Here is a 15,640-nt window from a genome sequence, read left to right on the forward strand (position 1 = left end):
GATCATAAGACACTTTATAAACTGGCCATATTAAGATAATTATGATAAATGTTTCTAGAACATGCACATTTTCCTTTTTAAAAATGTGCACACTCACTCAGCAGATCTGTTGCTTTCTTGAGAAATCGTGTCAGTTGACCGTGGATCTTTCAGTGTAGTGCTTACTAGAAAAAAAAAAAACATTAATAACAAAAGCCCCAGTTTCTACATAAAAACTTTAAAACACACAAAAAACAGATCTAGATTTTATATTATTTTCTGTAAATCTATAGTCATTTGTGAAGTTAGTTTTCTGGAAAATATCCTTGTTAAATCCCAAGAGAATAATCATTTACCATTTTTATGAAAAAGGAGCAGGACCAATGCCATTTTGAATGACCACTTTGTCATAATCAAGACGTCAATGTCAATGATAATGTGATGTTTTAATGTGATTATATTCCAGAGATGATATTTGACTCACCTCTGTGCTTGATCATGACTTTGAGATAGGTCTCACCGACCTCCTTGCATATGTCTTCAAGCAACTTTTCTCTGTCGGGCCCCTGATAGAGCCAATAGGGCACAAGGGCCAACATGGCATCCAGCCACTGTTGTTGAAATGGTGCGACAGGACTTCGCTCAACACACTCTTTCAGGAACAAGTAGTTCATCTACAAGGACAATGGGGAGGGAAAAGTATAAAACACAATTAAATGAAAAGATCCACCATGTAATAAAAGAGGTTTATTATGAGGTAAAATATAATCGCATACATATTGCTTCCTCTCTTCGCTGATCATCTAGAAAACAAAATTTAATTATATTATTAACAAATACAGTACAATGCATATATATGAGACTACTTAAAGTGTGTGAGATGTATGAGCAAGTAAAATGTTCATACAGTTGAGGGAAGCTCTGGTTCAGGAGATGAAGGAGATGGCTTTCTTGCTTCCTTGGCCTTCATGTAAGCTTGCTTTGCCCTGTCAACTCTAACACAATTACAGATATCACGTTACAATATGACTCTATTATAAAACACCCAATGACAAATATTCAGTTGACAAGCATAAACAGCAGCGATATCCAGATTTATTTTTTATTTATTTTTTTCATCTAAAGCTAAAGTACATTTTTCAGATATTTCATTAATTATTAATATTATACATGCTATTGTTATGACTATACATTAATTAAAGGTATTGTAGGCTGTAAATAAAAATTACACACTGACTAAGTTACATTTCAAAAGTTTGGGGTCTGTAAGATTTTTTAAAATGTTTTAGAAACAGTACTATTGTGAAAATTATTACATTTAAAATATTTTTTATAATATTATATTTTAATGTTATTTATTCCTGTGATGGGAAAGCTGAATTTTCAGTGTCACATGATCCTTGAAAAAGGATCTAATAAAAAATAAAAATAAAATATATTACATAAATATTTTCTAACGTTATGCATCTCCTAATGTCACTTATGCATCCTTGCAGAATAAAAATACTTATTAAAAAAAAAACACTGATGTGTTCAGTTCAACATTTTTATTTTAAATAAAAACGCATTATTATTGTGAACAACATATTAAAAAAGAATAAAACAATAAAATAACGTTACACCAACAAAGAATGCTCTTACATCATTTTTTTGACCTGTAGTCGCTGTTCCTTGCCCCTTCTGTGTCGCAGGAGTTTCCTCCTCACGGCCAGCCTGCTCACTGGAAGGCCTGACTCTTCCTCCCGAACCGGTGGGCTTGGGATAGGAGGCAGAGCATTATACCTCCTCCAAACATCGTCCGCCCGAGAGCCCTTATATGCCGCTGATGAGGTCGGCATTTCTAGCCACTGAAAGAAGGTTTGTCCCGTTTAAACATACATAAATGTGTTTAAAATTCGTTCGTATTGCTTGAACTACGAGGAAACAAATTCCAAACAAAGTTATGTGTTCATACCTAAATTAATTACAAATCAGTTTTTAAGCGATAGCGCATGTTGCCGTTTATCGTAGTTTTGAAACGTCATTCGTACTCTAACGGTATTTTTGAGCTCCTTGCTTCAAACTGACACAAGTTTGTTGCACATGTGGAATTTCCGTCAACATAAAGGTTACCATGGATGCACCATCGGAAGTGCTTTGTTATCAGCCAACACAAGGAGGTCATTTAAGGAATGTCAGTGAGATATCTCTTAAAGGGATAGATAATCCAAAAATAAATAAATAAATGAATAATGATAATGAACTATTCTGATTTACTGATTAGTATGCCTTTCTTCTGTATGCTGAAAAAGTATATCAGTTTATGGTATACACATAAGCCATTCACTTTTATTGAATGGATAAACGATCCAGTGAAAGTTGCATATAATACAAATGGTGAATTAGGCTGTGTCTGTCCCAAACTTTCTAACTTCTCCTTTTGTGTTTCACAGAAGAAATAGTCATACAGGATTGGGACAACATGAGGGTATGTAAACAATGACAATTTAGGTTTTGCCTTCTAAATTTATTTTGTAAAAGGTTCCAATGTACTTGAGATGTTTTTTCTTCTCATATATTTTATATAATTGGTGCATTTCGTTCCTAGTTATTTGTACTATATATTAACCCTGTAAAGGACAGAGAATCCAATACATTCCACAAAAGCTTGATGTATCCTATCATCCTGTGATTAATTTTGTATCATGTTAAAATGTTTCTAAAAAATTACGTATGGATAATCAGGTAAAGTTGCTTCAGTCCATTAAGTGGTCATCTTAAAATATTACTAACAATTTAAAAGTTATTCTTGATTTTTTTCAAAGTAAAAATACATATGCATCACAGCATGAAGGTGGATGTTCTTACAATTATATTAAAAGGCCTTTTACTTGCTAAAAAAGTATGAGCTATTAATCAGAGGGAAGAAAGCATGTAGTCAATCGTGAAAGGTTTTTAAGCAAATATTTGATTATGTTGAAAATTTAGAAGCATATGATACGGTAGGCTTTATGGGTTAAATCTGTACATTTGCATTTGCTCTATTCATGTATTTTTGTGATACCTTAGCAACAAAAAAACATACTCATTTGTATGTTCTAATGTGGGTGTCAATAATTAGCGAGGATGAAGTTTGGTGCAGAACGAAGTATACAGTCATCACTCATGAAATACATACCACAAGATGGCAACATTTCCCCAACATCATTATAATTAGGCGCATGGTGTGATTAATGTGGTACTGGTAGATGCCCCGTAGTTTAATCACCTTCAGAGTTAGTTTGTCTGGGTGCAAACAGTCTGGGTGTGTGATTCATTTAGCCACTGTGGTCCAGTAAACATCATTGCCCTGAAAATGACTCCTCATGTAAGCAAAACTATAATAAAGGTGTCTGAGGACAAGACATCCTGGGTGGTTTCAGATCAGTTAGCGATAACATTAGGCGTCTTTAAACTAATTTGGCCTCAAATTTGTTTCATACGGCCCCTTAAGTGTTAGTAGTTTGAAGGAAAAAAAACATGTTCAGCATTTTCTGCAGTCTGAGTGACAAAGAAAGCTATTTGCACGTGTCATGATTTTACTTCTACCATTATAAGTAAAAGCAGCACAACACATCGTTAACATCAGTCTATGCTCCATTTCACTGTATTAAGGCCAGTGAAGGCGACGTTAAAATAGGTCTGTCTTGCCCAATGAAGAAGACTGACAGTTGTCACTCTGCTTATCAATCACACCGTAAGCACATTACAGACAAGGGGCAAATAAATGACCCACTTGGCTCACTAAAACCAAGCACTCTGGTGGCATTCATTTACACAATACAAATCTAGACAACAAGATGTAGACCAAAACCGAGAACTTTTTCTCTAGGATTTAATCCCTTGCTTTTTAAAGCACGTCATAACCATGAAAGTCAATGGGGTCCAATGTTGTTTTATGGGCAAACACATTTAAAACGTTCCAGGATATCTTCTTTTGTGTTCCTCAGGGGGGAAAAAAGTAATACAGGTTCGAAATGACAAAGGTGAGGAGAAAAAAAGGGTGTATTATCCCTTTAAGGTCATTATGCTATGCACAATGGAGGTTGATAAGATGTAGAGGTTTCTACTGTTTGATTAATTGTTATCAAAGCTTTCAGTGTAAATCTAGGTCAGTTATCATGACATTTAATTCTGCTGTTCAACAATTTCACGCTCTCAACTAATTTTTAGGCATGCCAGATATTAAGTGCTTATGAAACTAGGCTCCTAGGACTAGCGTTGAAACACGTAAACCCCTTTGCTTGAGGTTGGCCGGCAGCTACTGTATGTTTGTATGAGACAGAGGGTGCAGAAGAGAGAGAAAAATGATAGGGGAGGGGCAGAACAGTGAGTGTGTGTGAGAGAGGGAGAGGGTGTGGGGGGACAGAAAGGCTGCAAGAATGAAGGCTGTGAGGCGAATGACGCACGATTATCTCCCCCCTGCCTGCTGATTGGCTGCTCGGGCCGCCCGTCAGAGAGCCCAGGTTTAGGGATGTGCGTTCAGAGCAGATTATGAAGCAGACCTCATCTCTGGCAGTCTCGTCAGATTGTCTCAATGGCTAAACACAAGCTTTTCCTGTTTTTTTTCCTGTTACTGTGTGTGTTTATCTCTCTGTCTTTGCCCTTCGATCAAGTGCCTGCGATCCTGGACAGGAGGTAAGAGCTGCGCTTTCAGCTCTAGCGTGGGGAGGGGGAATGGGGCAGTGATGCTGTGCAGCTGATGCACTGTCTTAGTCTTTTACAGTGGGCAGGAGACACCAAGAAAATGCGCTTAATTAGGAAAATGCTGTAAGAGCATTCATGGAACTCATAAATGAATTTGACGAACGTGGGCTCTAGATTCAGAGTGTGTTGTGGTTTTGCTGCAGTTTTTCTTCTCTGTAAGTACAAGACATTCAAACATGGCTATGACAATGGGACAGCAGGCAGACCCTATCCTGTGTCTGTAGGAGTCAGTTTACAGATGCTACTCCAAGATACAAAAGAAAGAAGTGAGATTCAGATGGCTCTGGCTACATGAGCATCTTTGAATTTACTTGTTATTGTACAGTTGCTGAATTCCTTTACGCATATCAAAGCTGGAATAGCATAAATATGTTGGTTTAGTTACATTTATTTACTTACAAATGATTGACTTATCTGATATTATTGTATTTGAGAGTGGGCAAATAATAGAAGTTATGAGTAATCTATTGCTCACCACAGAAGATAGAATTAGTTTAAATCTAAATTGAAATGTTCAAATTTCCAAAAACGTTTCACAAAATTATCTTTAAAAAAAACCAACAACCCAATTTTAAATTTTACGAGTAACTACTTTTTGTGTATATTTTAAATGAGATTTGCAAAGTGTATATATTAAGTTAAACATCAGCAAACCAAAAAATTATCTTTTTGCCTGGATGATGCCTGATTTGTCACATGATATTTCTTTTTTTAAGATTGTAATTGTTTGATATGAATAAGATCCAAATTGAGGTTTTTGTTATTTTAATTTGATCAAAAAGCTAAAATTACATTTTAAAAAGTGGTTATTCATTTGTGTTTATATGATATACAACACCTCCTAAAATTATTGATGCCTTTATATGCGAATAATACTCTATGTGAATATGTTATATGATCGAGATTGAATGTCTTTCTTTAACTGCAGCAATGGTAAACAACCTACCAACTTGCCCATCCCTCCCTAGATAGAATCTAAAGCTTAGGATTTATAGGGATAAGAGCAGCATTGCAGGCTGTTAAAACATTGGGTATCTTGTTAGTCCAGAAATGTGTTTTAGGAGTAAAAAGTGTTGAGTGGTTTACAACCCTCCTCAAGTTTCTCGGGGTCAGTGCCTATGCAGACCAAAACAGACAGTCAAGATTGGCAGCAAGTGGAATTAGACCAAAGGCTATAATCTTATTAACATTTAACAGACAAATCTATTTTAAAGCGTTGTTGTGTTTGTAGAGTACTGTGCTAGTGTGTGCTAGAGTACTGTGCTAATCTGTATGCTAAACCGATAATCTATATATGCAAAAGATGATATTGAGCTCTGAAAGCGCCAGTGAGGTGAAGACATAGTGTGAACGCTGCTTTTCATTACATAAATGCTCAATTCAGCACTTAGGCTACTGTGTCCAGCCATAACCAATGACAGCAGCGCAGTCCTCAGCTGCTGACCTCGGTAAACTGGCATTAGAACAAAGGCGAGAGTCACTCCTCGTGCACACACACTCCTCAGCAGGGCTGGGTGGACCATATTTGCTGTGCTTACATTGTTCTTATTTTTTAAGCAGAACAACCCGGAAAAAAACTGTACAACTGTACTTCCAGAGCTCTTCATATGTCATTTGCTTTGGTTTTCGCACCTGCATTTGATTGGATTATAAGAGTCAATATGCCAAATCACTGTTGATTCAATGCTCATATCACACTTAAGAACTGAATGAATGCTCCATGCAGTAATCTGTTTATTTTCCCCACAAGTCTGATGTTTAGCTGTTGTCTTTAATCTCTTACATGATCACAAAGCTCTAAGCACTAAATTCCAGTGTAGTAGAGGTGGGTGGGGTGGTGTAGCACGTAAGAGATGAACCTAAAGAGAGTGAGCCAGGGTCATCTGATGCTCTCGTTCACAATCGCACACCCTGCTGACTTTGCTGCAGGTGAACAGGCCTGAATCTAGATCCAGCCCTGGATGTCAACACATTCACACAGCAGGAAACCTTCTCCCAGATAAGGCAGCAGATTCTTAATAAGGTTTTAGGAGATCGTCCGCCAAGCTCATTATCTCTGTGATTAGACGTATAAATGGTTCATCTTAGGATAATCCAGCAAGTTCCAGCGTGAGGGATGAGGTGACACAAGATAAATATACATGTGTGTATGTACACGCAAGGTGCCATTAAGTAATTTTTAGCCCCCACTTTATTGATGGACTCAAGGTGCTAAGCACGTGAGAATCGTGACATTCGACTAAATGTCTTGTCATCTGCTGAGACACTAATCTGCCCTGAAGATGTCAGACTTGTGGTCATGCATGACTGGTGCATCAAGCTGAGTAGATCTATGGGAAATCTGTCTTAGAGGTTGATAAGTAGGCCACAGCCTGACACAAAGAGATCAACCCACTTTTTGTTTTGCTTTGTTTTTCCATCACAGCTCGGAGGTCCCACCATATCAAGCTGTGAGAATTAGAACAGGTCAGTATCTATTACTTTCATGGCAGCTATGCTTTTTGGGTTTGCCTTCAGTTTCTTTTAAATATAGTAATCACATTTTCTGCTGAGTGCGAGTTTCTGTTAACTTTGTGCACAACAGTGTAAAGTCAAATTTGTTTCTCTTGTTTCTATTTATTTATATTGCATTATTGAGCATTGTGTAAGCTGCCAGGTCGAATGAAACAGTTTTATGCTACATTTTAATAAACAAGAAGTTAATATAGCGTAATTATAATTTTATACGCAATATTTTAAAGTCCCCTGGCCTGTAGTCAATAATTGTATCCCTTAAAACTAATTTTGATCATCATGATCACCCAAAAAAAAAAAAAATGCCTTAACTGTCACACCCCCCCCCCCTTTTTTTGAATAGACATGAAAATGCACATTTCGAACTTAAATGGTTGTAATTCAAGAATGCTTTGGAATATAGACATATGATTGGTCTTGTTTTAAAGAAGACATTTGGCAGAAGTGAAATAAATTAAGAAAGTGAAACAGAAAAAAAGTTATAGAAGTTTGAGTTTATGGAAATGTACAATGTAAAAATATTAATTATTCATATTTTACATAAAATATATATTTTCAAAACCTGGGCTACTCTAAAATGTCAGAAAGATCAAAGCCAAAAATCTGAACAAGTTGTGTTTCAAATTTTAGGTTGATATCTCAAAAAATGAGCTTTCAGTAAGATTTTGTTTGAGCGCAGTACCAAACTTTTTCACTAGGGCACAATCAGACTCCATTACTGCCCATATAAGGGCGCCTGCATTTCCATTCGTGTTTTGAGTGATATGAACCATTATTTTCACAATTTTCATACAATTTCTGAAGTAGAGATCCTATTCAGAAGTAGCATGGGAAGTTTGGCAGATTTTGATATGAATTGAACCTCTAAGAAACACATACAAAGAATACGCATGTAAGTCATAGCTAGCTGCCACGTCACAAATGGTGAATTTATTATTTTTTTCTTGATATTTCAAACTTTTCAGACCTTTTTTTTCCAAAATAATTGAATGGATTCTATCTTTTGAACTTTTGGCATGAAAACAAACTGAGGTATCTACCATTTTTTCATGATTTTTCATGTTTACTGCTATTTTAAAATAAAGGTCTGAACACGCCTTATGAGTATGAAAATATTCTTGTTTTATATTGATAAATTATGGCTCCTCTGTAATATATTTTGAAAATCAGTCACCAAATATGGAAACTAGAGATTGTAAGCTTTCAAATGATATATAGTTTGTCAATATTATTTAAGGTATTTACTAAGATATTATTGTTTTAAAAATATAGTGGCAAACGTCCCACCTGTGGGACGGTGACAGTTAAGTGGTTTAACAGGTTAAATATCTTGAATGTAACTCAGTCTACTACACCCTTGCTTCATTTAGTATAGGCGGTTCTATGAATTTGTAAATTAGCCCCGCCTCCACCCACTTACAACAGCTCAGAGATCCACCCGCTGACGATCACATGTTGTCGCGATTGGTTACAAGTTAGTTTGTGACGTCAGAAACATCAGCGATTTTAAACCGTTTTTTTTTTTTGACAGTCTTTAGATCACTGCGGTTTTAAAGAGAAAATACTCAGCAATGGTGTTGACTTATGAATTTGCTACATGGTTTGTCTTAAAGCATATAAAAAAACAGACATATAAACAACATTAAAATCACCACAGGGGGACTTTAAATTAACTACTGTATATTTGCTCCACTAGCGAAAAATACTTCCAAACGAAACCACAGCAATTTTGTCTTCGAATAACATACAGTATTTTGAACGAATTGGTTGAGTGAACAATTCAATGACTTACCAACAAAAACTGATTTTGAGCAAATCAGTTGTCGGAAAAGGGTTCAATGAATCACTTATATCACCACCCACTGGTGTAATGATTTAACCCGTACAAAAAGTCACTGAATAATCCCCACCGCCAATCAAATTTGAGAACTGGAACTAGCTGTTGTATAATGACAGATTAAGCATTAGCTTTTATTTAAAAGTTTATTAGAAGCTAATGCAAATGGAATATTATCTCAGATTAAAATAAGCAATATACTAGTGTGGTTCTATTGCATATTGTGCTGATTGTAATGTCCTATAAGTTTTATCTCTTAGATAAATGTATACGTTCATACCGCAGAAGTGAAAACTTTTTTTTGCATATTCACTTTGTGTGCTTAAAAATATAGTGATTCTCTGTGCTGAAAGAACTCACCATGCCATCTCCCCCATTGTCCTTTTTCAACATTTCGTGATGCAGCTGGAGAACATGTTGAGAGTCCAAGTGCCTCACACGAGGAGAGCTATTCGCCTGCAGCTGAAAACCCACTCAGAAGAATACTGCAGGTATTGCATTTTCCCTGATAGTCAATGTGACCTTGGCTTCCATAAGCAACATCTCTGCCTTAATTCACCCAGCATCCTACAAGACCAATAACACAGTAATGGATTTAGAACTAACATATTAGGAAATATCTGTCATCTGCTATCTTAAGCCTGAGCGTTTCCTTTTATAAGAAAACATTTGAGATCAGAGAAGCCCATCAATAATGCATATGTTCCATACATCATCGCTTAGTTTGTCTTATCATTTTCAAACAGCCTTATGGGTGGCATCTGCATAACCAGCCCAGAACCAAACGGAAGTTACTAGAGTCTACCAGCTTGGGACCCTACTCCCCACTGACTGTAGCTTACAACGGCAAGATATGCATCCTCTTCAAAGCCAAGAGACTGGCTATTCGATATAGGAACAACACATTCCTGGACCTCACAGAGAGGGTGTTTGGACCCAATGCACAAGTAGACACCAAAGGCTCCGTTTGTACAAAGGAGAAGGCTACGTAAGTGTTCTTGGAAACTCTTCCTGCCACAGATTCAGTAGCATTTTGTAGTATATACAGTGGCCCCAAAAGGTTTTTTAGACTTTACATTACACGTATAGTAAAATAAAATGTTGTTATACAACAAAAAACAAAACAAAATATCAAACCAAGAGCATTTATTTAAAAGGAAGTATCAAATAATAGCTATATTCTTCAAAATTTTAAAAGTATTTCAACAATTTGGAGTTGAACTGACATACATACCGCTAAATTCATGTTTGTGGATACTGAATATTTACAGATAATTTAATACATTTTATGTGAGGCCACTATTATGTATGTATACATTTACCGATGGAAACTGGGGGTCAGTAAGATTTTTTTTTTAAATAAATTAATAGTCTTAAAGCAACACCAAGGAATTGTGGTCACCCTACAGGTTGGAAGAGGAATTGTCCATTACCGCTGTTGTAAATAATTTAGCCTACCGCAGCTTACTGTCACACACACGCTCGCTGTTTATCTAGCACCGGCCTTGGAATCAACAATGCATGGCCACAGACAATTTGAGGAAGTGGTGGAGAAAGTGACGTATGCCATAAAGCACTCGAATTTTGTAGTTCTTTTTGTGCTCCGGTTACTACCCGAAACCCAAAGTTGCATAGTGCAAGTAAAAGCAATACAGACCACGTCAGGCTATGGCAGACGTGTCATTTAACTTATTGTAAGTCGATGTACCATCACAAGGGTCTTGGAAATAAATTATGAAGGCTGAAAACTATGTTACTTTAATCAGCAAGGATGCATTAACTTGATCAAAAGTGACAGTAAAGACATTTTCAAAGAAAATTTTATAAAAAATTCAAATACTTGCTCTTTTAAACTAATTATCAAAGAATCCAGAAAGAAATGCATCCCAGCTCCCACAAAAATATTATGCAGTATACTGTTCAATGTTAAAATTACAATTTAAAATGTATACAAATTTAAAACAGTTATTTTAAATTGTAATATTTTGCAAATAAATGCTGCCTAGGTGAACAAATTCTAAATGTAAAAATCTTATAATTATAAAAAAAATGTGTGTGTGTGTATGATAATCTGATGACAATCTTGCATTTTTATAGGCTATCGTTGCATTTGGGAGATTTGGAAGACATCAGGGGACTTGTCATCAAGTAAACAATCTTTTACTTCTACACTCATCTTGACGCATCCTTTAGAAGCTTACACAAAACCTCACAAGATGATAATTACATTCAGTTGTTAATTACTTCCTCTTGTCTGTTTTCTGAAGGCTTCAGATGTCTAACACATTCTACGAATCAGTAAGCCAGAACTGGTTCACTCTGGACAGTGTTCACATCCACTACAACTGGACTCATGAGGCCACGTTCAATGCCACGGAGGTCTATGCCCCCGCCACCTATTCTTACCACTGCCAGCATGTCAGCAGCTTACAGAAATACGACACCCTACTGGTGCCCAGCTCCCACACTGACAGCTCGGCAAACTGGCACATCACTTTCACAGATTTTCAGGTAGCTGCCATATTTCTATGTTTTTAAAAGTTTATTGAAATTAAGTATTTCTGAGAATCTCTGTGGTTTTTGCTGATATTATTGTATTTGGAAAGGTTAATTTATAGGAAATGCTTAACAAAACTGTACATTCTTTAGGTTCTTTATTGGCATATACACTCACCTAAAGGATTATTAGGAACACCTGTTCAATTTCTCATTGATGCAATTATCCATCAACCAATTGCATGGCAGTTGCTTGTATGGATTGGGAGTTGTGGTCCTGGTCAAGACAATCTCCTGAACTCCAAACTGAATGTCAGAATGGTAAAGAAAGGGGATTTAAGAAATTGAGCGTGGCATGGTTGTTGGTGCCAGACAGGCCGGTCTGATTTCACAATCTGCTCAGTTACTGGCATTTTCACGCACAACCATTTCTAGGGTTTACAAAGAATGGTGTGAAAAGGGAAAAACATCCAGTATGCAGCAGTCCTGTGGGCGAAAATGCCTTGTTGAAGCTAGAGGTCAGAGGAGAATGGGCCGACTGATTCAAGCTGATAGAAGAGCAACTTTGACTGAAATAACCACTCGTTACAACCGAGGTAGCTCATCGAGGGCACTCTAGTCAATGTTTGTGTTTTTTTTTACAGTCTATGGTTTATTCTAGCTGCGTTGCGGCACGTTTCAGAAGCGTCCCAGAAGTGGCTCTCCTCGCTGCTTCGCTAAAGATAGGCGCTTAATCTATTTTTGACGGACGCCACGTCCAAATGTTCTCCTTCTGCTCAAAGTCACTGTGTGTGAAATATAGATACAAGATAATTGAGGATATATTTTTAAAGACTAAAACACACAAATCTTTTATCCTTATCCTTCATAACTGGAATTTTAAGTTCATTAACTTTGCCTGTAGGGTACAGCACAAAAAGTAAGACATAGCAATAAACACAATGAAACTGGACAAAATATAACCATTATTTAGCCAACTTAACCATTGTAGAACCTCAAAATCAAGAAAAAACATGAAATATCAAGAAAAACAATGTCGGATATGCAAATATTGTGGTCTCGCGCATCCAGTCACTTCTCTTCTGATACGATCCTGGTGTGAGTTGGCACGCGTGGAGAACAGAACACAACCTCACCGCAGACGTGTGCAGTGTAAACAAGGGATTAAAACATTTCTATCAGTCAACAGACCCAGATCTAGTTCATGTATAGGTTCACAATACATTTTTTTCTCAGACACAACTTTCTCAGACAGAAAACATTAATTTTATAACTTTTTCTTTTTCAGATCCAGGCCTTTAATGTCCAGTCCAACAAGTTTGCTTCAGCAAGTGACTGTGCGACTTTCTTCACTCCAGCCATCTTGATGGGCCTAATCACATCTCTGATTCTGCTACTTGTGTTGGCTTACGCCCTGCACATGGTCGTCCACCTCAAGCACATTGACCGTTACGAAGAGCACAAGACCACGGTCTACTTCCCCCGCACCCCCGAGGCTGAGCTCCCAGACAAGAACAGCGTGTGAGGAGTGATGGCGGTGCTGTAAAACCAGCAAAAGACCAGCGTAGAAAGGATTGCTAGTTCTGATTCTGGATGGCTGCATTGTCCTCTTGGTCTTCCTCCTGCCTGGCACTAAATCCTCCCTTTATCACTGTCTTAACCTAACTTCTTACAGTCAGAGGATGAGATTACCTGATTCATCAGGTGTTAAAACCCAGGCTAGAGCCAAAACCTGGACATATCACGGCTTTCCAGGACCAGGACTTGGAAGCCTATTAAATAGGGACAAAAAAATGTGAGATTGCCTTTTAATAGACCACCATTCTGGTGGGCTTTTCAAAGCACTTCACTGACTGGATACAAGTACTGTGGTTAGAAATATATGAATCGAAAAGGCAGAGATGGCAGAAGAGAAAAGACTGTGGAACAGAAATGACTGCGGCTTGATGTTTTTTGTTTTTTTACAGTACAAAAATCACCATCTCATTCATCTGTAATGGAGTCTGCAGACTGATCTGCCAATTACAAGAACTGTTATATGACTGCCAAAGTGGTGCAAAACTGTTTGTCAGCCTTGATGGGTAACTGACAGTAATAATGTGAATACGGAGCATACAAAACAAACCATAAATGTACAGTGCTTAATACTATTTATGTATTCCAGGACTATACAACATAGCTTTAAATGATAAGCTAGATCTAGATTCGACTGTGGTTTCAATAACTAACAAACTTCCAGTATTAAGCACCTTCAAATCTATAAATTCAAAGTGCTTAAAATGTATAGCAAGAAAAAGACCTTTTTTTTAAGCTTCGGAAACTGATATATTGCACAGAACATTTTTATATTATGGTCTCATAATTGCTAGATCTATATGCCGTCCCTTTTCAGGTGGGATATATTAGGACTAATAGATGAATTTAGCACCCCTTAAGAATTTATAGTACAGACAGTATAACTATAGTGAGGTAATGCTGAAAGAATGCTGTACAATTATTCATGTAAGTGTTTAATACCCTCAGTATCATAATCAGTATACCGCTATATCTACAATTATAACATCAGTAACTCATTATCACAATAACCTGCAGCATGACAATGACTAGAGATAAACCTCTACCATGGCACGTCTGATTCTGGAGGTGTTCATTTGAATGATGGTCTTACACACTGAAGTGCACAAGAAGTTTTCTGAACATCAGTCAATTCAGTCTGAACAATAAACAGATAAAAATGCAAAGTGCGTCATACCTTTACATCTTAATAGTAGAAAATACGTTGCATGCGTTTGTTGTGATGTTCTCCGTGTACTAAGGTAAAGCAGTGGTTGTGGCCATGCAAACTGCTGCTATGGGGTCTTTCTAACCCACCTCATGCTGACCGTCTGCTATGGCCCCGGATGTTTGCGGTTAAAACGCAGCAAACCCCTCCTGTTCCATTTTTCCTGCCATCTGCTTTTATCTCACACTTCTCAGCAGGAGCCTGCGGCGCTGCCTTCTTACCGGGACAGTTTACCTGTCCGCCTTCGAAACAAACTTTACTCACACGTCTACTTTTTGCGTCACTGACTCTCACAGCACTGAGTGCGTTTCCTGCAGGGTATTACAGCCTCACACAGTTGGCATTAGTCTGGCTTTGTGCTGCATATACAAACAATATCATGCTGGTTTAGTCATGTTATCTCATTACACAGCACTCTGGAATACTCTGTTCTGATTGGTCAATTGGTCGTCATCCATGCAGTCCGCTCATCCGGGTACCTGAAACTGGCGGGGCATTAAACGCTTAACGTGAAAAACACTTAATGTGGCTACGACATGTTAAAAGACCAAACTCAGTGCACATCGTACTAATAAAGTATACTATGTACAGAAAAGCAGACGAGGAGCCCGAAATATGAACATGACGCATTTAATTACACTTGAAGCGTTTTCCTGCCATAGAGAAAACACTTAATGTGGCTAATGTACTAAGACATTGACATTAACTGACCAAACTCAGCAAACACCACACTAATACTAAACAGATGAGCCCAGAATATGAATGCAATGCGTTTAATTACCTCATATTTAAAAAATCATTATAAAGAAAATGCTTAACGTTGCATAATGTTTTCTGTATGGGAGGAAAACGTGTGTAATTAAATGGTTTATTAATAAGGTGTGTACAGAATTGGCTCTTTGTAGCCTATTAAGCATTTTCTTTATAACTGCTTCTATGGGAAGAAAACGCTTAACGTGTAATGCTTTGTATTCATATTCTGGGCTCATCTGCTTTTCTGTACATAGTATTGTTTATTAATAAGGTGTTTACTGAATTTAGTCTGTTAATATCACCGTCTTAATACATTAAGCGTTTTCTTTGTAATGGTTTTCTACGGGAGAAAAATGCTTAACGTGTAATTAAATGTGTTGCGTTCATATTCTGGGTTATGCTTTATTATTAAGGTGTTTGCTGAGTTTGGTCTGTTAATGCCACTGTCTTAGTACATTAAGTCAAGTTAAGCTTTTTTTTTTACGTTAAGCCTTTTAGAGTGTCCCAAACTGGCACTAATTTCCAATTTCATGTCACTCAACAGGGGGTTGGGT

General features: G+C 37.1%; 2 protein-coding genes across 2 annotated transcripts in view; one reads left to right on the forward strand and one right to left on the reverse strand.

Annotated features, from left to right (window-relative positions):
- dnah12 (dynein, axonemal, heavy chain 12) overlaps nt 1-2,089 on the reverse strand; it is a 29,820-nt gene extending 27,731 nt beyond the window's left edge. Inside the window, exons 1-5 of the mRNA XM_039652487.2 lie at nt 1,621-2,089; nt 887-974; nt 756-782; nt 464-653; nt 98-164 (exon numbers count right to left, since the gene is read on the reverse strand). Of these exons, the coding sequence (XP_039508421.2) occupies nt 98-164; nt 464-653; nt 756-782; nt 887-974; nt 1,621-1,817 (569 nt within the window). The 5' untranslated portion in view covers nt 1,818-2,089. The remainder of the gene's footprint in view (nt 1-97; nt 165-463; nt 654-755; nt 783-886; nt 975-1,620) is intronic.
- A 2,337-nt stretch (nt 2,090-4,426) lies between these two features.
- atp6ap1lb (ATPase H+ transporting accessory protein 1 like b) lies at nt 4,427-15,469 on the forward strand. Its single transcript, XM_039652486.2, has 7 exons — nt 4,427-4,635; nt 7,130-7,170; nt 9,461-9,546; nt 9,802-10,043; nt 11,153-11,203; nt 11,323-11,566; nt 12,840-15,469. The coding sequence occupies exons 1-7, from the start codon at nt 4,535-4,537 to the stop codon at nt 13,074-13,076; spliced, it is 1,002 nt and encodes a 333-aa protein (XP_039508420.2). The 5' UTR covers nt 4,427-4,534; the 3' UTR covers nt 13,077-15,469.
- Nucleotides 15,470-15,640: the final 171 nt, after the last annotated feature.

The sequence above is a fragment of the Pimephales promelas genome, chromosome 20 (assembly GCF_988280905.1).
Source record: "Pimephales promelas chromosome 20, fPimPro1.hap1.1, whole genome shotgun sequence".
NCBI classification, from domain to species: domain Eukaryota; kingdom Metazoa; phylum Chordata; class Actinopteri; order Cypriniformes; family Leuciscidae; genus Pimephales; species Pimephales promelas.

Excerpts from the sequence above, each read along its gene's own strand:
- atp6ap1lb (XM_039652486.2), top strand. The coding sequence starts at position 4,535 with ATGGCTAAACACAAGCTTTTCCTGTTTTTTTTCCTGTTACTGTGTGTG. Across the intron at positions 4,636-7,129 it reads CCTGCGATCCTGGACAGGAG|CTCGGAGGTCCCACCATATC; the intron begins GTAAGAGCTGCG and ends TTTCCATCACAG. Across the intron at positions 11,204-11,322 it reads ATCAGGGGACTTGTCATCAA|GCTTCAGATGTCTAACACAT; the intron begins GTAAACAATCTT and ends TGTTTTCTGAAG.